At 46.4% G+C, this 23689-nt stretch overlaps 1 protein-coding gene across 5 annotated transcripts in view; it reads left to right on the top strand.

Annotated features, from left to right (window-relative positions):
* The window catches only part of DISP3 (dispatched RND transporter family member 3), a 103233-nt gene that overhangs the window by 54979 nt on the left and 24565 nt on the right, over nucleotides 1–23689 (top strand). For 4 of the 5 annotated variants that reach the window (XM_081870761.1, XM_081870763.1, XM_081870762.1 and 1 more), the window contains exons 4-12: nucleotides 1416–1552; nucleotides 3052–3186; nucleotides 3994–4154; nucleotides 6331–6470; nucleotides 9600–9745; nucleotides 15389–15550; nucleotides 18616–18777; nucleotides 21079–21204; nucleotides 23490–23629. In XM_081870761.1, the coding sequence (XP_081726887.1) occupies nucleotides 1416–1552; nucleotides 3052–3186; nucleotides 3994–4154; nucleotides 6331–6470; nucleotides 9600–9745; nucleotides 15389–15550; nucleotides 18616–18777; nucleotides 21079–21204; nucleotides 23490–23629 (1309 nt within the window). The remainder of the gene's footprint in view (nucleotides 1–1415; nucleotides 1553–3051; nucleotides 3187–3993; nucleotides 4155–6330; nucleotides 6471–9599; nucleotides 9746–15388; nucleotides 15551–18615; nucleotides 18778–21078; nucleotides 21205–23489; nucleotides 23630–23689) is intronic. The other variant, XM_081870760.1, reaches the window with a different exon arrangement.

Genomic DNA, 23689 nt, shown 5'->3' with positions numbered 1-23689 from the left:
GAGACGGAGGAGGGAGAGGAAACTGAGGAAGGCAACCACACTGGGCTGGGTGTAAGTAGGAAGACCAGCAGCCGGGGGCCAGCTGAGATCCAACTGAGGTTGGTGGGGCAGTTTTTAATAAATAAATAGACTAGGTTGGTGGTGTAATAAATGAAAATCTGCCCTCATTCCCTTATGTGGGGGCACAAGAGCCCTTATAGAGTCCTTTGTAGGTTCTCCATCGGTCGGAGAAAATAACAGAGGCCAACCAAAGAATACTGAGAAGCAAAGCAGCTAGTAAGCCTGATCTTTATTGAACTGTTGCAACAGGGTGCCCCCCTCACACGCAGGAGAAGGAGGAGGACCCCGAACCAAGGTGTGCCCAGTCTTATATAGACATTTTTAATTGCCCACCTTGGAGTCCAAGACCACCCCCAGAAACATCACACCTACATCACAGAAAGGGGTGGTCTACAACAGAAATCTGAGTGTGTTGTTTACCAGAAATCTGTTGTGTACCTCCTGTCTGGCAGGTTCCCTGTTAATGCTTACTTGATTGGATACCCTGGGGAGCCTGACCAGTCTTTTGTAATGATAAATACTTAGTTCCTGAGCCAGGTCACAGGCTCACCCTATTCATACACAGACATACCCTTAAGACAGGATTTGTGAATGAAAAGACAATGGGGAGGCTTTTCCATTGTCCTTGACCTTGCAGAGAAATCATTTGGTAAGCCCAAGACACACCCCCTCAGAAGGAGGCAGTCTCCAGCAGAAATCCTTTCTTCCAGGATTCCTGATAATGGTCCCTGGGCAGTCTGGCTCTTCTTTTGTGATGGGTTAATACTTTTGTTCCTGCCAACCTAGCAGTTTGAAAGCACATCAAAGTGCAAGTAGATAAATAGGTACCGCTCCAGCGGGAAGGTAAACAGCATTTCCGTGTGCTGCTCTGGTTTGCCAGAAGTGGCTTAGTCATGCTGGGCACATGACCCGGAAAAACTGTCTGCAGACAAATGCCGGCTCCCTCGGCCAATAAAGCTGATGAGTGCCACAACCTCAGAGTCGGTCATGGCTGGAGCTAATGGTCAGGGGGTCTCTTTACCTCTTTAATACTTTTGTTCCTGACTCCAGGTCACAGGCTCACCCTATTCATACACAAATGCACCCTTGAGACAGGATTTGCAAGCAAAAAGGCAATGGGAAGACTTTCCCCATTTTCCTCCCTTACTGCAGAGGAATATCTGAGGTCATTGGGAGAGTCAAAATGGCTTCAGGATTGCTCTCCCATACTATTATGGACACATGGTTCATATATTTAGATATGTGCTCATTTATGAATATTTATTCTGTATTTGGAACCTTAAATTCTTATAACAGTATTCAAAAGTGAAGATGGTAATCATAACTCTTCCCCCCCCCCCCCGGTTTTTTCCTAGCAAAGTCCAGGTGCTGTATGGTGGGACGGATTTGTTTGACTACGAAGTGAGGAAGACGTTCAACAATGACATGTTGCTGGCTTTCATCAGCAGCAGCTGCATTGCAGTGTTGGTCTACATCCTGGCTTCCTGCTCAGGTAAGCTATGACGGGAGCAAGGATAACCTAGAACACAAGGAGAGCCCTGCTGGATTAAGCCAATGACTCACCTCATCCACAAGCAGGTGCACTTTCTCCCTTCCTGTGGCATAGCCAGCATGCCTAGTAGCCATTAGTAGTCTTCTCCTGCATGAATCTGCCCAGTCCCAGAACAACACCGTGGAACGATCGTCAGCATAGCCAATGGTCAGAGACGATGGGGCTTGTAGCTTTGACTTAACACATCTGCCTCCTCTGCTGAGCTGGTGGTGTGTCCGCTGCTCCAAGTTCTGATGGGTGGTAAAGGTAAAGGTAAAGGGACCCCTGACCATTAGGTCCAGTCATGACTGACTCTGGGGTTGCGGTGCTTTATTGGCCGAGGGACCTGGCGTACAGCTTCTGGGTCATGTGGCCAGCATGACTAAGCCGCTTCTGGCGAACCAGAGCAGTGCACGGAAACACCGTTTACCTTCCCGCCAGAGTAATACCTATTTATCTACTTGCACTTTGACGTACTTTCGAACTGCTAGGTTGGCAGGAGCAGGGACCGAGCAATGGGAGCTCACCCCGTCGCGGGGATTTGAACCGCCAACCTTCTGATCACCAAGTCCTAGGCCCTGTGGTTTAACCCACAGTGCTGTGACACATTCTAAAACTCAGAGAGAACCTCAGCAATTGTATGGTCAATCTATCTGGAAGATAAATTGTATATCAATGAGTTAGTGATCTGACACTGGTTGCCCTTCCTGCCCCTGTTCCTTCCCCCTCTCCTTGTCTCTTAAGTTCTTTGATGGCGTGAGAACAGCCTACAATGTCCTAATCAGTTAGGAGGAAGAGATAGTGATGAGTACCTTCTTTAATGTTGGACACTGTTTTGAGAAAGTGAGGCATTGGGAATAATACTTGCAATAATCTGCAAGTAGCCAGTAATGAATGATCTGCGCATAGCCAGTCAGGCAAGCCACAGGCTAGCTATCTAGCTATCTATAAAATGGTTTGGGCACAGTTTCTGAGAAGCTTGTGCATGGACTGATTGGCTGTGGGACCATGCAAACTAAAGGCTACCTGGGGGGGTCACTTTGCCACTTCTTGAGGGCTCCCGAGTGCTTAATTGGTATGTATAGATTGCTTGCTCTTTAGAATAAAATCTTTACTCTCACTCACTTGTGTTTTGCATTGCTTCTGAATCTAATTTCAAAGGAACCACCTTGCATTTGGCAAGGCAGCAATCAGGAGACCATCTCCTAACATTAGCTTCTGTGGACGAAGCCGGCAATTTCTGGACTGTTAACCAGCAATTGGGGAAACAGAGAAATGCTTGGCCAGCAGCTGTAACAATATAGTTCCCCATCACCTCAGACACAAGGCTTTCCAGCTGTGTCTGTTCACAAAACCAACTGTGACACTTGTGGGCAGGCATGTGTGAATCTGCTTTTTGGCCGTTCTCTGTGCAAAGTGGTTTGCTTGATCTTTCGCTCTCTCTCTTCCTCCTCTTCCAGTGTTCCTCTCATTCTTTGGGATCGCTAGCATCGGGCTCAGTTGCCTTGTGGCGCTCTTCCTCTACCACGTCGTCTTTGGGATCCAGTACCTAGGAATCCTGAATGGAGTGGCTGCTTTTGTGATTGTGGGGATTGGTAAGTGGCCTAAACCTACCCAGATATCAAAAATCAGGCTGTGGCTCAGTGGCGGAGAATTTTCATTGCATGGAGAAGGTCCTGGGTTCACTCCTCAGGATCTCCAGGGATCCCCTTGCCTCAAACCCTAGAGAGCTGCTGCCGTGGGTAGGCAAACTAAGGCCTGGGGGCCGGATCCGGCCCATTCGCCTTCTAAATATGGCCCACAGACGGTCCAGGAATCAGCATGTTTTTACATGAGTAGAATGTGTCCTTTTATTTAAAATACATCTCTGGGTAATTTGTGGGGCATAGGAATTGGTTCATTTCCCCCCAAAAAATATAGTCCGGCCCCCCACAAGGTCTGAGGGACACCTGCTGAAAAAGTTTGCTGACCCCTGGTGTAGACCATACTGAGTTAGATGGACCAATTGGCCTGACTCAGGATAAGGCAGCTTCATATGTCCCAGTGTCTTAAGAGGATGGCTGTAGGTCATTGGCAGAGCACCTGCTTTGCATGCAGAAGGTCCCATGTTCAATCCCCAGCATCTTCAGTTAGGGTTGGGAAAGACCCCTGCCAGAAGAGCTGCTGCCAGTCAGTGTGGACAGTACTGAACTAGATGGACCCAAGGGTCTAACTTGGCATCAGGTCACTCAACTGTCAATACACAGAAAACTCTATCTTGGAACTGACCTAGGAGTCACTTGGGAGCTAGACATTCATAGCGGGGTAGGTTTTAATATTTTGGAGCCTGACATCAACAGAAGACCCTGCTGGTTGATTCTGAGCAGGTTCTGATTGATCCCTTCTTCTCTGTGTGATCTCAGGTGTGGATGACGTGTTTGTTTTCATAAACACCTACCGGCAGGCCACACACTTGAAAGATCTCCACCTCCGCATGGTCCACACCATCCAGACAGCTGGCAAAGCCACCTTCTTTACCTCCTTGACCACAGCTGCGGCATACGCAGCCAACATTTTCTCCCAGGTAAGCATTTTCAGGAGAGCTTTGCTTATAACAAAACTTCGAAGGACATGGAGCTTGCTCATGGCATTGCCACAGTGAGGAAATAATACAACGCAAGCTTCACCACCCCTCACATAAAGGATAAAACAATGCTGTCCAGGGTTGTAAAGACTGCGGAGAGAATAACTGGGTGCGCTCTTCCCACGTTGGATCAAATCTATGCTTCCAGGTGCCATAAGAAAGCTGCAGAGATAGTGCAGGATAGTACGCATCTTGGAAATGATCTCTTTCAGCTTCTGCCTTCTGGAAGAAGGTATAGGGTTATAAAGACTAGGACTAGCCGCCTGAGAAACAGTTTTTATCCAAATGCGATTTTGGTTTTAAACGCAGTGTAAGGTAATCTCTGTGGGAGTATATTGTATTTAATTATGGGGTATCAGAGTTTTTAGGGGGTTAACCAGGCTGGAATAGCTAGGATAGCAGGCTTGTTGGTTTTTGAATGTCTGATGTAGATTTTTTCAATTTTGTTGTTCTGTATGGCACAATGACAATAAAGATTATCATATTGTATCGTATCGTATCATAAAGGTTTAAGGAATCGACGTTTAGTCTGAAGTCAACAGCCTGTGTTTTGTTCAGACGGCTGCTTTCCTTTCCCTTCTTTTCTTCATCTCGCTCTCCTGTGAATGCACTGAGGCACTGGTCTGCCTCTTCAGTTCTGGCACATTTAAAATGAGCTTCATTCTCCACCGCCCCCTTTTCATCTCCAGATCCTCCAGTTCTGCCTTTCCTTTCCCTCTCCTCTGCCCACCTGCTTTCCCTCGCCAGATCCTTCCAGTAATCTCTTTCTTCCTTAACTTTTGTCCAGGGGTCCCCAAACTACCGTATTTTTTGCTCTATAAGACTCACTTTTTCCCTCCTAAAAAGTAAGGGGAAATGTGTGTGCATTTTATGGAGTGAATGCAGGCTGCGCAGCTATCCCAGAAGCCAGAACAGCAAGAGGGATTGCTGCTTTCACTGTGCAGCGATCCCTCTTGCTGTTCTGGCTTCTGAGATTCAGAATATTTTTTTTCTTGTTTTCCTCCTCCAAAAACTAGATGCGCCTTGTAGTCTGGTGCGTCTTATAGAGCAAAAAATACGGTAAGGCCCGAGGGACTTGTTTATCTGGCCCGTGGCAACCGCCGCCTGCTCTTACCGGTGCAGCGCTGCGCAGCTGCCCACTTCCAGGTCGGAGGAGCACCGGAAATAGCTTGTGTGCATGCACAAGTGTTATTTCTGGTGCACATCCGGGTCGGAGGAGGCCCGTGCACATGCGCACAAGCTATTTCCGGTGCTCCTCCGATCCGGAAGTGCACCGGAAATAGCATGTGCGCACACGTATGAGGACACGCTCCCCCACCATCCGGCCCGCTGCGCAATCGACGCTAGAGACACCGGCCCAAGACACGATACGTTTGCTGACCCCTGTGTTTTGGCTCTCCTCCCCAGCCCCCCTTTCCCTTTCCAGATCCTTTGCATTGAGCCATTCCCCTTTCCCTCTCCACTAGATCCAACCTTTACAGTGTCCTTTTTCCAAACGACAACAACAACATCCCTTCTATTTCCCCTCCCCTCCCTTTCTTCCCAGCTTCTGTGTGAGATGATATTTCTCTGTGTGTGTGTGTGTGTGTTTGTGTAAGAGAGAGAGAGAGAGAGGAGGCAAAGGAAATGAGTGACTCCTTCTTGTGTTAAGAGGAGTGAAGGTCTCGCTCCTGTCAATTAATTAGGTAAAAAAGGTAAAGGGACCCCTGACAGTTAAGTCCAGACGCGAACGACTCTGGCACTCATCTTGCTCTATAGGCCAAGGGAGCCGGTGTTTGTCCACAGACAGTTTTTCCAGGTCATGTGGCCAGCATGACTAAGCCGCTTCTGGCAAAACCAGAGCAGCACACGGAAATGCCGTTTACCTTCCCGCCAGAGTGGTACCTATTTATCTACTTGCACTTTGACGTGCTTTCAAACTGCTTGGTTGGCAGGAGCAGGGACCGAGCAACGGGAGCTCACCCCGTCGCGGAGGTTCAAACCGCTGACCTTCTGATCGGCAAGCCCTAGGCTCAGTGGTTTAGATCACAGCACCACCCGCGACCCCAATTAGTTAGACTCACCCCTAACTGCAAACAGAATTGAAATCCGCCCCCACCTCTCCTTTTTTCTGCAGATCCCCGCTGTCCATGATTTTGGCCTCTTCATGTCCCTGATCATTTCCTGCTGCTGGGTGGCAGTCCTCTTCATCATGCCTGCAGCCCTCGGGGTCTGGTCCCTCTACTTGTCACCCTTGGAGAATGCCTGCCAAGCGAGGTGAGGTTTGTTGACTGAGCTGTCAGAGGGGAGCTTGCAGAGGACAGCTGGTGTGCTGGTCCCGGGGGGAAGGTTACCGTTGGCGTAGTCAAAGTCCGGTCCTGGGTCAATAGCCTGGAAACAGTTCCGAAGGAGCGGGGCGAGGTCCAAAGCAGGAAGCTGGGCGGGGACAGGAACACTGGAAGAACAGGACTGGATGCTGGCCGAAACAGCTCTTCATCGATGTTGCTCCCGCAACCTAGGACCGGGCTGACTGGCCTTTATCTTCTTTGAGGCCAGGGGCAGTCCCGGCCCCCAGGAGACCCGCCTCTCCTGGCCTTAAGGCGAGCACTCCTCCTGGGAGAAACCAGTTCCCTTCGCCTCTCTGCCCTGAGCCTCTGCAGTTCAGGAGAGGCTGAAGGGTTACTAGGCCCAGGGGGAGACTCACCTGTAGGCACTGAGTCCTCAACCACCTCTGGAGCCAGAGTGGAATCACCTGGTGCCTGCTCCTGAGGATCCAGCACAGGTGCAGGCGCTTCAGAATCAAGGCCGTGCCCCAGTTCAGCTGGCCCTGGAGGCGGGGACTCCTGTGCAGGCTGGGATTCCTCCGGTTCAGCCTCTGAATCGGAATCCCAAGCCATCACACCTGGTCACATGGTCTAATGGCTGAACAATTGTGATATCCGAGAGCCAGTATGGCATAGTGGTTAGGGTGTTGAACTAGGACTTGGGAGACCAGGGTTCATATCCCCACTCTGGAGGGGAGCTCAGTGGGCTACTGGGAGCCATTCGCCGCCTCTCAGCTTAACCCTGTGGAAGAGTCATGGTGACAAAAGTGACCCCAGGTTGGTTTTTACTGAGACCATATAACACCGGTCCTGAAAGACCTACATTGGCTCACAGTATGTTTCCGAGTACAATTCAAAGTGTTGGTGCTGAGCTTGAAAGCCCTAAACGGCCTCGGCCCAGTAGACTTAAAGGAGTACCTCCACCCCTATCGTCCAGTCCGGACACTGAGGTCCAGCTCTGAGGGTCTTCTGGCAGTTCCCTCACTGCGAGAAGTGAGGTTACAGGGAACCAGGCAGAGGGTCTTCTTGGTAGTGGCGCCCACCCTGTGGAACGCCCTCCTGTCAGATGTCAAGGAAATAAACAGCTATCTGACTTTTAGAAGACATCTGAAGGCAGCCCGGTTTAGGGAGGTTTTAATGTTTGATGTTTTATTGTGTTTTTAATATTCTGTTTGGAGCTGCCCAGAGTGGCTGGGGAAACCCAGCCAGATGGGTGGGGTATAAATAAATTATCATTATTATTATTATTATTATTATTATTATTATTATTATTATTAATGCCTAAGGAAAGCACACCTATTCAGCCTCAAAAACCTGCCTGAAAAAGAGGATGTAATAATATTGGCCTTCCCTGGAAGGTCGTTGTAAGGCAAGGGTTGGGAGCTTGTGACATTCCTTTTGTTTGTCATGGATTGGTTGGACACAGACGAATGGTGTGAGAAACCAGATGGGGAACCACCAAGGAAAAGAGGCTCAGAGGCCGGGGAGTGGTACTGGGAGGGTGCTGAGTAGTCAGATGGAGAAGACTGGGGAGAGGAGGTATCATAAGACGAAGAGGTGGCAGAGCTTAGTGAGCTGGGAGAGTCTGCAGCAGGAAAAGTTCAGGATCAGAGGTGGAAGCTGAAGCAGGGGAGGTCAACAGGCAGCAATGAGCTCCCTTCCCTCCTTCCCTCCCAGAACCAGAAGAGGCATGAAAACGGCGGAGCAGAGGTTGGCTGCCTGCAAATGTAGTCCTCAATTGCTTGGGTAAAGCCCTGGAGAGGAGGGGACTTAGAGGGCTGCAGGGAGGCAGGGATTTTTAATCTCGGCAACCGTTCCATGGGGCATGACCTACCAGGCTGTGCCCATTAGGCCTGACACTCCACCAAGTCGGTGCAGACCGTGTTCTTTCTAATAAAGAGTTAACTCCAACTTGCACAGTGTGATTTGCTGCCGGCTCACCCCAGACAACTGCAACTCCTTTCATCCCTGAATATTGGCACTGCCAGCTGGGGTTGATGAAACCCCCACGGTCAGAGGCAGTGATGCTTCTGACTACCAGTTGTTGGTACCCTCAGGAGGGGAGGGTGCTCTTGTGTTCGAATCCTGCTTGCAGGTTTCCCACAGGTTGGCCACCGTGAGAACAGGATGCTGGACTAGATGGGCGATTGGCCTGATTCAGGGCTTCTTATGCTCTTAGTTGGTCAAAGGCCTGGAAACGATGCCTTATGAGGAACGGCTAAGGGAGCTGGGCATGTTTAGCCTGGAGAAGAGGAGGTTAAGGGGTGATATGATAGCCATGTTCAAATATATAAAAGGATGTCACATAGAGGAGGGAGAAAGGTTGTTTTCTGCTGCTCCAGAGAAGCGGACACGGAGCAATGGATCCAAACTACAAGAAAGAAGATTCCACCTAAACATTAGGAAGAACTTCCTGACAGTAAGAGCTGTTCGACAGTGGAATTTGCTGCCAAGGAGTGTGGTGGAGTCTCCTTCTTTGGAGGTCTTTAAGCAGAGGCTTGACAACCATATGTCAGGAGTGCTCTGATGGTGTTTCCTGCTTGGCAGGGGGTTGGACTCGATGGCCCTTGTGGTCTCTTCCAACTCTATGATTCTATGATTCTAGTTGGAGTCCAACAACATGAGGAAGGCTGCGGGTTCTCCATCCCTGCCTTCCAACTGGCTGGACTCCAACTCCAATTAGCCCCGGCCAGGGACCCTGTGCCACTTCAGGTGTTACTAGACTACAACCTTCCCCCATCCCCCTTGGCTCTTGGCCAGGCTGGCTGCAGGCTGGGGGGTGACTTGAAAGAAGCTGGAGTCCAGCAACATCTCAAGAGCATCACAGATTCCCCATTGGTGCTGCAAGGATCCAGCAAGAATGTGTGAGTTTTTGCATGTCTCTTTCTCTAACCCTCTGGCGCAACAGCAGGGGAAATTACTTGCACACCAAGCGCACCTGATGCCCAGCTCTGAGCACAGCCCTTTCCCGATCTGCTCGATTTGCCCTTGGCTCTGTCGACAATGATGAGCCGCAGGTGCTTTGCAAGGGGCAAAGTGCTCTGAGATGCTCACTCGGCACCCATCCCTCCCTCTCCCACAGCTGCAGCCAGAAATGCGTGAAGCCGAATGCCCTGCATGTTTCAGATGGGCTGTTCATCTCCTCGGAGGCTGCGGGTGGTCCAGGGCCAGGCGGCCTTCCTTACCTGGACGACGACATCCCCTTGCTCAGTGTGGAAGACGAGCCAGGTAGGCGGTCCCTGGAAGCCAGGGCTGAGCTCAGTGTCCTTTTTTAAAAATAAATAAAAAATCCATACAATACATGGTCATACAAAAGAGCTGTAACATAACCATAACAACGAACGGTTTCCTTATGATACAATAATGTTTATTGTCATTGTCCCATAAAGGTAAAGGGACCCCTGACCATTAGGTCCAGTCATGACCGACTCTGGGGTTGTGGCGCTCATCTCGCTTTATTGGCTGAGGGAGCTGGCGTTTGTCCGCAGACAGCTTCTGGGTCATGTGGCCAGCATGACTAAGCCACTTCTGGCAAACCAGAGCAGCATATGGAAACGCCGTTTACCTTCCCACCGGAGCGGTACCTATTTATCTACTTGCACTTTGAGGTGCTTTTGAACTGTTAGGTTGGCAGGAGCAGGGACCGAGCAACGGGAGCTCACCCTGTCACGGGGATTCGAACCGCTGACCTTCTTTTTTTTTTTTTTTTTAAAAAGTTTTTTATTTATACAACAAGGAAAAAACAACAACAAAAAACCCAAATACCGAATTACACACAAATTACAAAAGTAACCATAGACACATAATTTTCACACATAATTTTTTTCTTCACACATAATTTTCTTAGCAAACAATAAAACATCTATTGGTCTTAACACTAAAGACCCAACCTCCCATCTATTCCATATTTCAAATTCATATTACTTATTGCCAATACACATTTTTTTCATAATTAAACTCATTCTCAATAAATCTAATTTCTTATATCTACCTTGCAACTATTACTGAAGTTCCTCGAATGCTGCAACAGAATATAAACTACTATATTTATTTTTCAGATATTCTTTGAAAACTTCCCATTTAGAAACAAATTCCTGTTTTGATTTACTCTTTATTTTTTCTGATAAGCCATCTAATTTGGCATATTCTGTCAGCTTTTGGATCCAATCTTGTATAGAGGGGATTTCATTACTCTTCCATTTTGCTGCAATCAAAACTCTTGCTGCCGTCGTCGCATATAAAAAGATAACCTTCCTCTTTTGTGGAATATCCAAATCTGTTATTCCTAGGAGGCAGGCCTCTGGTTTTTTATTGAAAGAGATCTTTACCATTTTTTGCAGTTCTGCATGTATACTCTCCCAGAATACCTGTATTTTCCTACATGTCCACCACATATGGTAGAATGTTCCTGAGTCTCCGCATCTCCAACAATTACTTGACACATTTTGATCGGCAAGCCCTAGGCTCTGTGGTTTTACCCACAGCACTACCCACGTCCCTACTCATTGTCCCATACAGAACAACAAAATTGAAAATCTACATCAGACATTCAGAAACCAACAAGCCTGCTATATCAGCTATCCCAGCCTGGTTAGCCCCCTAAAAACTCTGATACCCCATAATTAAATACAATATACTCCCATAGACTCCCATATACTCCCATAAACGGCCTCGGTCCAGTATACCTGAAGGAGCGTCTCCACCCCCATCGTTCTACCCGGACACTGAGGTCCAGCACCGAGGGCCTTCTGGCGGTTCCCTCACTGCGAGAAGCCAAGTTACAGGGAACCAGGCAGAGGGCCTTCTCGGTAGTGGCGCCCTCCCTGTGGAATGCCCTCCCACCAGATGTCAAAGAGAACAACAACTACCAGACTTTTAGAAGGCAGCCCTGTTTAGGGATGCTTTTAATGTTTGATGTATCATAGTATTTTAATATTCTTTTGGAAGCCGCCCAGGGTGGCTGGGGAGGCCCAGCCAGATGGGCGGGGTATAAATAATAAATTATTATTATTATTATTATTATATTATTATTATTATTATTATTATTATTGACTACCTTACACTGCGTTTAAAACCAAAATCACATTTGAATAGCAACTGTTTCTCAGGCGGCTTCAAGTTAAAAGAGAAAATTCACTTAGAAGAGTTGCAAATGGGGATACCTACCTATGATGAAACTTGGCCTCCCTCCTTTTCATATGTAGGGGGGAGACAGAAAGTAAAGCTCTCCCGCCAGCCTCACAAAACTGTCTGCAGAGAACGTATAGGGACTGCCAATGTTTTAAGGCCATGTAAAATGATGCCATAAACAGCTCAGGACCGCAATACCTTAAGGACCACATCTTTCTATATGAACCTACCCAGACCCTGAGATCATCTTCTGAGGCCCTCCTTCCTGTGCCTCCTCCTCGAGAGGTCCGGAGGGTGGCAACATGAGAACGGCACCTTCTCTGCAGTGGCTCCCCATCTGTGGAATTCTCTCCCCAGGGAAGTTCTCCTGGCGCCTTCAGGTGCCAGTCAAAAGCATTCATTTTTAACCAGGCCTTTGGTTGATTTGATTTACATTCTATTCCCTTTTGAAATGTATTGGGGGGGGGGGCTATTGGGTTGTTGGAACGCGGGTGGCGCTGTGGGTAAAAGCCTCAGCGCCTAGGGCTTGCCGATGGAAAGGTCGGCGGTTCGAATCCCCACAGCGGGGTGCGCTCCCGCTGCTCAGTCCCAGCACCTGCCAACCTAGCAGTTCGAAAGCACCCCCGGGTGCAAGTAGATAAATAGGGACCGCTTACTGGCGGGAAGGTAAACGGCGTTTCCGTGTGCTGCGCTGACTCGCCAGATGCAGCTTTGTCACGCTGGCCACGTGACCCGGAAGTGTCTCCGGACAGCACTGGCCCCCAGCCTCTTGAGTGAGATGGGCGCACCAACCCCAGAGTCTGTCAAGACTGGCCCGCACGGGCAGGGGTACCTTTACCTTTACCTAGTGGGTTGTTGTTTTTATTTTTATTAGGTATTTTGTGGTTTTATATCTTTATTTTGTTCTGCGAACCACCCTGAGACCCCTGGGTATAGGGCGGTATATAAATTGAATTAATAATAATAATAATCTTATTGCTATGTTCTTTTCTCTGTGGAGACTCTATTGTATTTTTTTGTTGAAAGAGAAAGAATTCACATGCACAATAAATACAGTGCGATACCTGGCTTGACAGAAGGACATTTGAAAAGGATTTGGGGCTGAGATTGCAGGGGGTTTAACTAAATGACTCTCAGTGTCCCTTTCAATTCTACAATTCTGATTCCAAAATGCTGAGCTATATAGATCACTATCCTAATCCAGCAAGCTCTTCTCATGTCATTGTTGCTACAGTAATTATTTTATTTATTACCCATCCTCCCATCGTAAGGTCCTTGCAGATTTGTGAAAATGGCATGGAGAAATGTGTTATAATTAGGGGAAACGCTTTGGAAAAAGTTATATCAATCAATCATTCAATTCATTTGTCTTCTGTCTTTCCAAAGCAAAACACATACCCTCCAACATTTCTCTGGTGAAAATAGGGACGTCCTAAGAAGAAGAGGGACAGTTACCGGTACTTCTGTAAATCCAGTACCGTCCCTGGAAAATAGGGACACTTGGAGGGGTCTGCAAGCATAACAAAAGTCAAAAGTGTGTAGAAAAAGATGAGGAGTATAAGGAGTATGAGGAGAAACCAGCACTAAAATGCTGAAGAATTTGCATAATAATTTATTCTCTTTTGCTGGAGAAAAGAGTGGAAAACCGAATTTAAGGCTGGAGATGCAGAGAATTGGGAGTGTCAGATTCTTCCATCCCAATAGCTCAGTTGGTAGAGAGTGAGACTGAATCTCGGGGTTGTGGGTTTGAGACCCTTCTGGGGCAAAAAGATTCCTGCATTGCAGGGGGTTGGACTAGATGACCCTCGGGGTCCCTTCCAATTCTGCAATTCTACAATTCTACCTTTAATGGGATGCTGGACTAGACAGGCCATTGGCTCGATCCAGACGGGCTCTCCTTAAATTTTTATTCCTATGATCTCCCCACCGACCATCCCCTGAAACTCTCAGAGCCGACTTGGGATACCTGCTTCCTCACCAAAAGCATTTGCTCAGATGGAGAGTTTGTTTTTCTGCACAAACCTTTCCTCCCGCAAAGCGCTCCTTTGCAATCCAGGGTCAGGTGCCTCTCAGGAAACAGCCCCGGGTGCTCGAAATTCCTGCTTCGCCAGGCGCTTCACCTCGTTGATATGCCATCCCTGCCCTGCATGGTAATTTATGGAAATGGCTTTTTTGTAGCAGTTTCTGGAATAATATGAGACAGGAGGGCAATTTCCTCCGGGGACCCCCTCAGGTCAACAGGGCAGGGAAGGTGGTTCAGTGTATGCATGCATGAGGCTGTCATTATAATGAAGGAAGAGAGTGTTTCTCTTCAACATGCTAAACCGAGGTGGAACCATACTTTGAGGCATGGGCATAGCCAGGATTTATGTTTTTTGGGGAGCCAGAATACCCACCTCTCATCATCCTCTGTCTGGCTCTGTCTAGCAGATTCTGAATGAAATGTCTCCACAACAGTTGTTTTAATTACCTTCTTTTGACCCCAAGTGCTCAGAAAAATCTGCCAGAATTTTTCTACGATTTCCATGCGCATATATATAATTTTCTGTGTTACATTTTAAGATAAACATTTTACATCCTTAAGATATCTATGACTTCCCTTCATCTCTTTCCATGGTTCATTTTACATATCATAAAATCCCTGCATATTTTACAAAAACTACCATTTGGTATTCCATTACTGCATCCATCAAAACTTATTTACACTGTTGAATTTATCTTAATGCTGCCAGCATTTTCAGCTGTACACAATTATTCCCCATATATTCAACAAACGCTTTCCAATCTTCTTTAAACGTATGTTGTTCTTGTTCTCTTATTCTATATGTGAAGCCTGCAAGTTGTACATATTCTGTCAATTTAAGTTGCCATTCTTCTTTGGTTGGGACCTTTAGTTGTGACATTGATACTGACAATTTCTACTTTTAGCTAAGTACTTTTTATTTATTTACTTGATTTCGGAGGGAGCAGCTGACCCCCACCCCCCACCCCCTGGCTACACCCATGCTTTCAGGATTTTTTTTTGGGGGGGTGTAACAAGACTAACAATAGGGAGGTGCTAAATGGAGGGGTTATCATTTCAGAATTTTTGGGGGGATGAAGAGGATTATCGTAAAGCTTTGCAAATTTCAACCCTAGGATTGCTAGGAGAGAGAGATTGAAAATAAAGCTGCAGATATGATATGGCCCATTGGTGCAAATCTAGGGTGCAACTGCAGTGGGCAATCTGTGTATGGGTCTGGGTGCTTCTAAAAGATAGAGTCAGTTTGGTGTAGTGGTCAGAGACGCGGGTTCAAATCTCCCCACTCAGACATGAAGCTCACTGGGTCTGACCATGGGCCAGTGGCAGTGAGCACAACCTACCTCACAGGATTGTTGTGAGAATAAAAAGGGAAAGAGGAGAACTCTGTGCACCCCCATGAGCTTCTTAGAGGAACAGGTGGGATGTGAAGAAAAGGAATGAATGATAAATATTGGTGGCTAGTCGGCACTGACAGCAAACCTCTCCGTCTCAATGAACTTGCCCAACCTTCTATTAAAGCCATCTGAGTTGGTGGCCCTCACTGGCTCCTGTGGGAGAGAGTTCCGCCGTCTAACTTATTCACTGTGTAAAGGAGGACTTTCCTTCCTCTCATTATCAGAGGTTAACCCAGTGAAGGTGAATGCTGGAAGATTTGGGACAGATGGAAAGGAAGGGAAAGGAACCTTTGTCCTTAAAAGTGTTCTTTGCTCCTCTGCTAGTGACTCTGGAAATGGGAGATGTTCCCTTGGTCTCAGTGCTGCCTGAGAGTCTTCAACTCCCCACCAAGAATAACAGCCAGGGGCATCTCATCACTCACCTTCAAGAGCTCCTCCAGGTCTGGGTTTTGTGGTCAGCCGTGAAGAGCAGATGGGTGATTGTCGGTAAGCATTCCTGGGTCTGCTTTGTGGAGATCCAATATTTATTGCTATATGATTACCTATTAATTTATATTCTGCTCGATGCCCAATTGGGTTCCAAAGCAGTTTGCAAACTGTAGAAACCAGTTACACAACCACTGAAATTTAGAAGAAGGACTTCTATATTTAAAATCCAATGAAATATGATCAAAATGCACAAAGGAAACTATATTGTTATTAATATAATCAAAATGCACAAAGGAAACTATATTATTATTAATATAATCAAAATGCACAAAGGAAACTATATTATTATTAATATAATCAAAATGCACAAAATAAACTATATTATTATTAATCATAATCAGTGTATTCATATCCTGGCTTTTCCCCAAACCAGGACTTGAGGCAGCTTAAAACTACACTGATAAAATACAAAGAGCTGAAAGCATGTAAAAGATAGTTATTAAAAAGTAATTAAACGCTAATAAAATTAAAACAATATAAAAAGCAAATCTATTGGACTACAGATAAGAGCAATTCCATTGAAAGGTTCAAATGTAAACTTCTGTTATTACAATTTGTAGAACAAGAGACTCAGGTATGCTATTCGGCCCAGCTGCCCTCCCCCCACCTGCCAAAAGTGGCTCATGTGGTTTTCCAAAACAGAAATCACTTACAGATAGGTAGCCGTGTTGGTCTGCCATAGTCAAAACAAAACAAATTCCTTCCAGTAGCACCTTAAAGACCAACTAAGTCAGTTCTTGGTATTCACTTAATTACTTAATTACTTAATTACTCAAAAATCACTTAATTACTCAAAGCTTGGATAATATCAGAGGTGAGGGACTCCAGACCTGATGGCCACATGGGACCTGGCAGAGGTCTCTCTGACTTGGCTTCAGGAATCTCTGCAGGCCACGCCCCCATCCTTAGGCCACGCCTCTCCACCCCAGACCACACCCACCTCCCCTAAGCCACACCCGCACACAGCCAGCCACACCCCTCTGGCAGGACTGTGAACTGCGATAATGCCTCTTCCTTGCTTGGAAGGAGAATGGAAAGCTCTCTCTTGTGTGTCCCGTGTGCATAGAAACCTCCTCTGTTTTGCAGGATTGGAACAAAATTGAGAGCCCTAGCTGTTTCCCTGCCAGCTCTTCCATCTGGCTATCTCCACCCCACTGGCATGTGGCCCCCCCAGAAGCCTGTCCGGGGTGTGAATGTTCCGCCCTCAGGGTGGAAACTCTTTCCTTTCCTTGCATCAAGCGAGTCATGATTATCCTGAGCACCTGGGTTTGGATCCAGTGCAGAGCAGAGCCATCAAAATAAATGGGGCCAAAGTTAGTCATGTCTAACACGTTAGTTGGGTCTACTCTGAGTCGGGATCCAACCTGCTGTGCCTCATCTCCTTATTCCCTGCTGGGTCCACAATGCTCAATAAACACACAAGACGTAACCGGCTGTACTTTTGAATAAATAAGATATACTATTCATTGTATCAAATTATAGATTTCAACGGTAGTCTCATAAAGTTCAACGAAAAAAGCAGAAGACCCAGTGGATCAGTTCATTCTCTAGTCAGTTCATGCATAAGGTCCATACATGTACAGTGGGTGGTACCTCAGGTTAAGTACTTAATTCGTTCCGAAGATCCGTACCTAACCTGAAACTGTTCTTAACCTGAAGCACCACTTTAGCTAATGGGCCTCCTGCTGCCGCCACGCTGCCGGAGCACGATTTCTGTTCTCATCCTGAAGCAAAGTTCTTAACCTGAAGCACTATTTCTGGGTTAGCGGAGTCTGTAAACTGAAGCGTATGTAACCTGAAGCATATGTAACCCAAGGTACCACTAGTCAAAACAAAACAAATTCCTTCCAGTAGCACCTTAAAGACCAACTAAGTCAGTTCTTGGTATGAGCTTTCGTGTGCATGCACACTTCTTCAGATACCACTGTATAAGTATCTATTCTTCAGATACCACTGTATAAGTATCTATTCTTCAGATACCACTGTATAAGTATCTATTCCACATGTCTGTTCAAAGAGTCCAATAATCCACAAGAAGGGTTGTTATATTTCCACATAATGCTTTCACAGAGTCTAAGACAAGGATTTCTAGAGTATTAGCCTTGTTTTGCCATCCTAGGCGTCATCAGTAGAACAGGCTCTAGGTAATGCAAATAAATACAATATCGTAATCTCTCACATTTTTACAGTGAAATTAATATAAAATACCATAAACAACTGTACATACCATATGTAATATTACCGGATAGTGGATCTTATAGCATAGTATTGGTGGCAGTAAGAAACGACTGCTACAAAGCAGGATTATATGGACAAGCACAATATTGGTTTGAGTAACAGGTGTTGGCAATCCACAGATACAAAATTTCTTTCTTAAAGTGACCCATATGGCACAACAGAGGTAAAGCAATCCATGCTCAGATGTAATACATGTAAGATAAAGGTAAAGGGACCCCTGACCGTTAGGTCCAGTCGTGGCCGACTCTGGGGTTGCGGCGCTCATCTCGCTTTATTGGCTGACGGAGCCGGCGTACAGCTTCCGGGTCATGTAGCCAGCATGACTAAGCCGCTTCTGGCGAACCAGAGCAGCGCACGGAAACGCCATTTACCTTCCCGCCGGAGTGGTACCCATTTATCTACTTGCACTTTGAGGTGCTTTCGAACTGCTAGGTTGGCAGGAGCAGGGACCGAGCAACGGGAGCTCACCCCATCACAGGGATTCGAACCGCCGACCTTCTGATCGGCAAGCCCTAGGCTCTGTGGTTTAACCCACAGCGCCACCCGCGTCCCACCTAGTACATGTAAACTTATAAATATAATCCATTTTCAGATCTAAAGTAATAGCAGTCCACAGATACAAAATTTGTTTTGCAAAGTAATCCACTCAGCCCACAGAGGTAAAACAAACTTAGCCCATGCTCAGGTGTTCTACATATAAACATTAGTACACATTCACAAAAAGCAACTATAATGCTGACATTGTTCCTGTGCGGAAGTGGGATGCGAGGTGAGAAGATGCTGGCATGGTCCATCTTTGACCCTCTCCCCCTTTCTTCCTTCAGGGCTCTTCCTCTCTGTTCTCCTTCTGTCCGTCTTCTTCGCCAGCCGCCTCCGCCCAGCAAGCCGGGCTCCCCTTCTCTTCAGGCCCGACACCAACATCCAGGTCCTGCTGGACCTAAAGTACAACCTGAGCGCTGAGGGCATCTCCTGCGTCACCTGCTCAGGTGAGTTGGGCCTCTCGGCTAGAGACCTAGCTGTGTTTAAAGATTGCTGGTCAACAGAGAGCCATCCTTCCTGGAGATCCCAGGAGGACTGCTTCCATGTTGATTCAAAATAGTATCACCCTGCTTTTCCATTTGGTGTTTTTATTTTATTTTTATTTTATTTTATAAGTTTTTATCCTTTTTTTATTTCCATGTTTATTACATACAAAAATGGGGAAACAATACTGAAAAGGGGGTACAACTTAAGAGGGGAGGAAAAAGGAAAGAAAATGAAATTTACACAATCTGTTATTAAGCTAAAAATAATGACAAAAAATGTGATTACAATTTCACGTTACAATAAAAATAAAAAAATCTCGTCATCTTTTATACCCGACTTCCCATTTATTCCTTAATTCTTTTTACATAAATTTACTGCCAGATCAAAATACTATTTTTTTATGTTAATATTTTCACAATTTATAAATGTTTATATAGTATGATTTTGTTTAAGATATGTTCTGAAGGCCTCCCATTTTGATACAAATTCATTTCTCGGTTTATTTTTTATTCCATTCAGTGTTTTTAAGGGGGCTTGGGTGGGAAGGGGGCCTGCATGGGTTGGAGAGCACAGCCTTGCACCCGAAGCTGGATTTTATGGGGCAAGATTGTGTTTTGGAGCTGGCTGTGGTGCAGAACTCGCATCAAATTGTGGGAGAAGTCACTATGACTTTGGCTCCCCATCAGCCTCTCCCAAGATCATGACCAAAGGGTGAAAGAAACTCCTGCCCAGTGTGGTGTAATGGTTAGAACAGTGTTTCCCAAACTGGGGTCTCTGGCTGTTGTTGGACTACAACTCCCACTGGGTTCTAGTGTCAGGCAAAGGAGTGGGAGACCAAGGTTCGAATTCATGCTCACTTGTGAAGCTGGCTAGGTGACCTTGGGCCAGTCACCGCCTCTCAGCCTAACAGGGTTGGTTAAATGAGTTGGGGACAGCCACCTTGAGCTCCTTGGAGAAATAAATAAGTACCGTATTTTTTGCTCTATAAGACTCACTTTTTCCCTCCTAAAAAGTAAGGGGAAATGTGTGTGCATCTTATGGAGTGAATGCAGGCTGCACAGCTATCCCAGAAGCCAGAACAGCAAGAGGGATTCAGAATATTTTTTTTCTTGTTTTCCTCCTCCAAAAACTAGGTGCGCCTTATGGTCTGGTGCGTCTTATAGAGCGAAAAATATGGTACATAAGAAGGGAAGGGCCATAGCTACCCTCTGCTTCTCAATGTGTATTGTATTGTCTTATGTACTGTGGCTTGCCGTTTTATTGATTACAGTTTAGATATTATTAAAAACAAAACAAATTCCTTCCAGTAGCACCTTAAAGACCAACTAAGTCAGTTCTTGGTATGAGCTTTCGTGTGCATGCACACTTCTTCAGATACACACTTCTTTAGATATTATTGTAACTGTTGAGTGGATTTCTGTTTAACTTTTATATGTTGATATTATTTTATACTATTCTAATGATTGTTGAATGTTACTTTTTTGATGTAGGTTGCCTATTTTAAAGTTATGTTTTACTATCCCATTTTTGTATTGCATTAGATTGTTATAAGATGTACATTTTTTGTTTCTTCAGCTTGTAAACCGCCTTGAGTATTGTAAGATAGAAAGGCGGTATACAAATTAAAAATAATAGTAATAATAAATAAATAGCTCAACTCAACTCAACTCAACCTTTTTATTCGACCGTCAGTCAGAAGAAGAAAAAAATACATTTGTCAATGGACAGTTAAAACATCCAGAAAGCTTTTAGAGCTTAGCCAACACTAAAAAGGGCTAAACAGATAGCCCCATATCAATACAGTCAATTATGGTCTTGCGACGCTTAAAGGCTAAAAAAAGAAATTTGGCCACCAAGAAAGGTATAGCTCTAGTAACATTATTCAGCAAGTGTAAAACCTGGTTTTCAAATAAATAGCTCAGTGGTTAGAACATCTTCTCTGCATGCAGAAGTTTAAAGCCCAGTGTCTCCAGAATTGGGATAAGGCTCCCTGTCTGAAGCCCCAAAGGGTCGCTGCCAGTCAGAGTAGACAATACTGATGGGCCAGTATAGGGCAGCTTCAGATGTTCCTGTGTCTTAAGGGAAGGGCTGTCGCTCAGTGGCAGAGTACAAGATACGCATGCAAATGGTCCCAGGTTTGATCCCTGTGACTTCCAGGTGGGGTTGGGGTAAGAGTTCAAGATGGTGGGGGGCTGGCCAGCCTAGCTGTCCTCCTCTTGATGCTGGAGATCCTTTTGTCCCTGACTAACGTTGTGCGACAGGCTTGTTTCAGGAAAAACCCCGTAATCTGCAGAATAACATCCGCACCTCTCTGGAGAAGAAGAAGCGGGGATCTGGCCTTGTGTGGGGTAGCCGAGGAAGCGCTGCAGGGGATGGAATCGTACAAGGTGAGTTAACCCTGCTCTTCAGCCACAAAAGTGCCCAAAGCAGCTCACATAAGATTAATAGAAACAGGGCAATCTAAAAGTCACCACACAAAAGGAAAGAGAGGGGAGGAGGGAAGAGGAAAATATGCAAACATAGACACCATTTCTTTATCTCAGGTTGTTCTCTTGCTGGGTACATCTTGGATTGAGAAATTTAGTACAGTGGTACCTCAGGTTAAGTACTTCATTCATTCCGGAGGTCCATTCTTAACCTGAAACTGGGGGCCCCCCACTGCCGCCGCACTGCCGGAACACAATTTTTGTTCTCATCCTGAAGCAAAGTTCTTAACCCAAGGTACTATTTTTGGGTTAGCAGAGTCTGTAACCTGAAGCGTATGTAACCTGAAGTGTCTGTAACCCAAGGTACCACTGTAGTCTTTTCATACCTCAGGTTGGGGCTGATAAGGAGTTGTACAGTGGTACCTCAGATTAAGAACTTAATTCGTTCTGGAGGTCCGTTCTTAACCTGAAACTGTTCTTAACCTGAGATACCACTTTAGGTAATGGGGCCTCCCTCTGCCGCCACGCTGCGGCTGCGCGATTTCTGTTCTCATCCTGAAGCAAAGTTCTTAAGCCGAGGTACTATTTCTGGGTTTGCGGAGTCTGTAACCTGAAGCATCTGTAACCTGAAGTTTCTGTAACCCAAGGTACCACTGTAGTCTTTTCATACCTCAGGTTGGGGCTGATAAGGAGTTGTGGTCCAAAACAAATGGTGAAGGCTGTACAGTGGTGCCTCGCAAGACGAAATTATTCCGTTCCGCAAGTCTCTTCATCTTGCGGTTTTTTCGTCTTGCGAAGCACGGCTATTAGCGGCTTAGCGGCTATTAACGGCTTAGCGGCTTAGCGGCTTTAAGAAAAAGGAAACAAACTCGCAGGAACTCGCAAGACGTTTCATCTTGCGAAGCAAGCCCATAGGGAAATTCGTCTTGCGAAGCACCTCAAAAAACGGAAAACTGTTTCATCTAGCGAGTTTTTCGTCTTGCGAGGCATTCGTCTTGTGGGGCACCACTGTATAAGCCTTCTATTTTTCTGCATGTGTCAATGATTTAGGCTTGGGTGAAGGCAAGCTCAGAACAAATATTCATACAGAGATGGGACAGGCAGCCTCTTCCTCTTGCTGGTGTCGCCCCTCTGTATGTGGAATGATTTGAATCATTCAATCGCAGGTCACACCCACACATACATTTAAAGCATGATGCTTCCTCCAAAGACTGATGGGGCACAGTAGTCGATCACTCACAGAGCTGCAACTCAGTGGCGTAGCGTGGGGGGTGCAGGGGGGGCCGGCCGCACCGGGCGCAACATCTGGGGGTTATGGTTAGGGGGCGCAAATCCACGGGTTAGGGGGCGCAAAATCCATGGGTTAGGGGGCACAAATTACTTGTCTTGCTCCGAGTGCTGACAACCCACGCTACGCCACTGCTGCAACTTAACAAAATACAGTTCCTAGGATTCTTGGGGGAGTGGGGGAAGCCATGTGATTTAAATGTGTTTTGGATTCATGGCGTGGCTAGGATATTCCACATGGAAAAGGAACAGATCTGACAATCCACCCCACCCAGTGGCAGAATGTGATCAATAGCAGTGACTCATACAGAGAGGCGGAAGTGAATTCTTCCCTGTGAATATGTTGCCTTTAAAGAACCTTTAACCCCCCCCCCAAAAAAAAATGGTTTTCTCTTAGTCCTCTGCTGGCACAAAGGCCTGGAAACGATGCCTTGTGAAGAACGGCTAAGGGAGCTGGGCATGTTTAGCCTGGAGAAGAGGAGGTTAAGGGGTGATATGATAGCCATGTTCAAATATATAAAAGGATGTCACATAGAGGAGGGAGAAAGGTTGTTTTCTGCTGCTCCAGAGAAGCGGACACGGAGCAATGGTTCCAAATTACAAGAAAAAAGATTCCACCTAAATATTAGGAAGAACTTCCTGACAGTAAGAGCTGTTCGACAGTGGAATTTGCTGCCAAGGAGTGTGGTGGAGTCTCCTTCTTTGGAGGTCTTGAAGCAGAGGCTTGACCACCATATGTCAGGAGTGCTCTGATGGTGTTTCCTGCTTGGCAGGGGGTTGGACTCGATGGCCCTTGTGGTCTGTTCCAACTCTATGATTCTATGATTCTATGATTCTAGGTCTGGGAATGTCTGGAAGGCTCGTCTAGCCCAATTGTTTGTGGTGATGTTGAGGGTGAGGTCTGGCTGGTGGGTGGATTTTTCAGGGCTCCCTCAGGCTGACTGTACCATGTTCTGCAGCAGACCCCCAGGGAACAGTCTACATCTTCAAATCCAAAGGCAAAGGGCGGCCAGTGGTCTACAGATTCTCTCTCAATGCCACCGTCCCAGCGCCATGGCAGACGGTGTCAGCAGGAGACGGGGACATCCCCTCTTTCCTGGTGAGTTTCTAGAGCACCTATCAATTACCCGTGTGGCTGAGACGCAATGCTTTCATTAAT

Source organism: Podarcis erhardii (genome assembly GCF_964252035.2).
Source record: "Podarcis erhardii genome assembly, chromosome: 7".
Lineage (NCBI taxonomy): Eukaryota > Metazoa > Chordata > Lepidosauria > Squamata > Lacertidae > Podarcis > Podarcis erhardii.
Note: the sequence above shows the minus strand (reverse complement) of the source record. Positions and strands in the feature narration are given on the sequence as shown.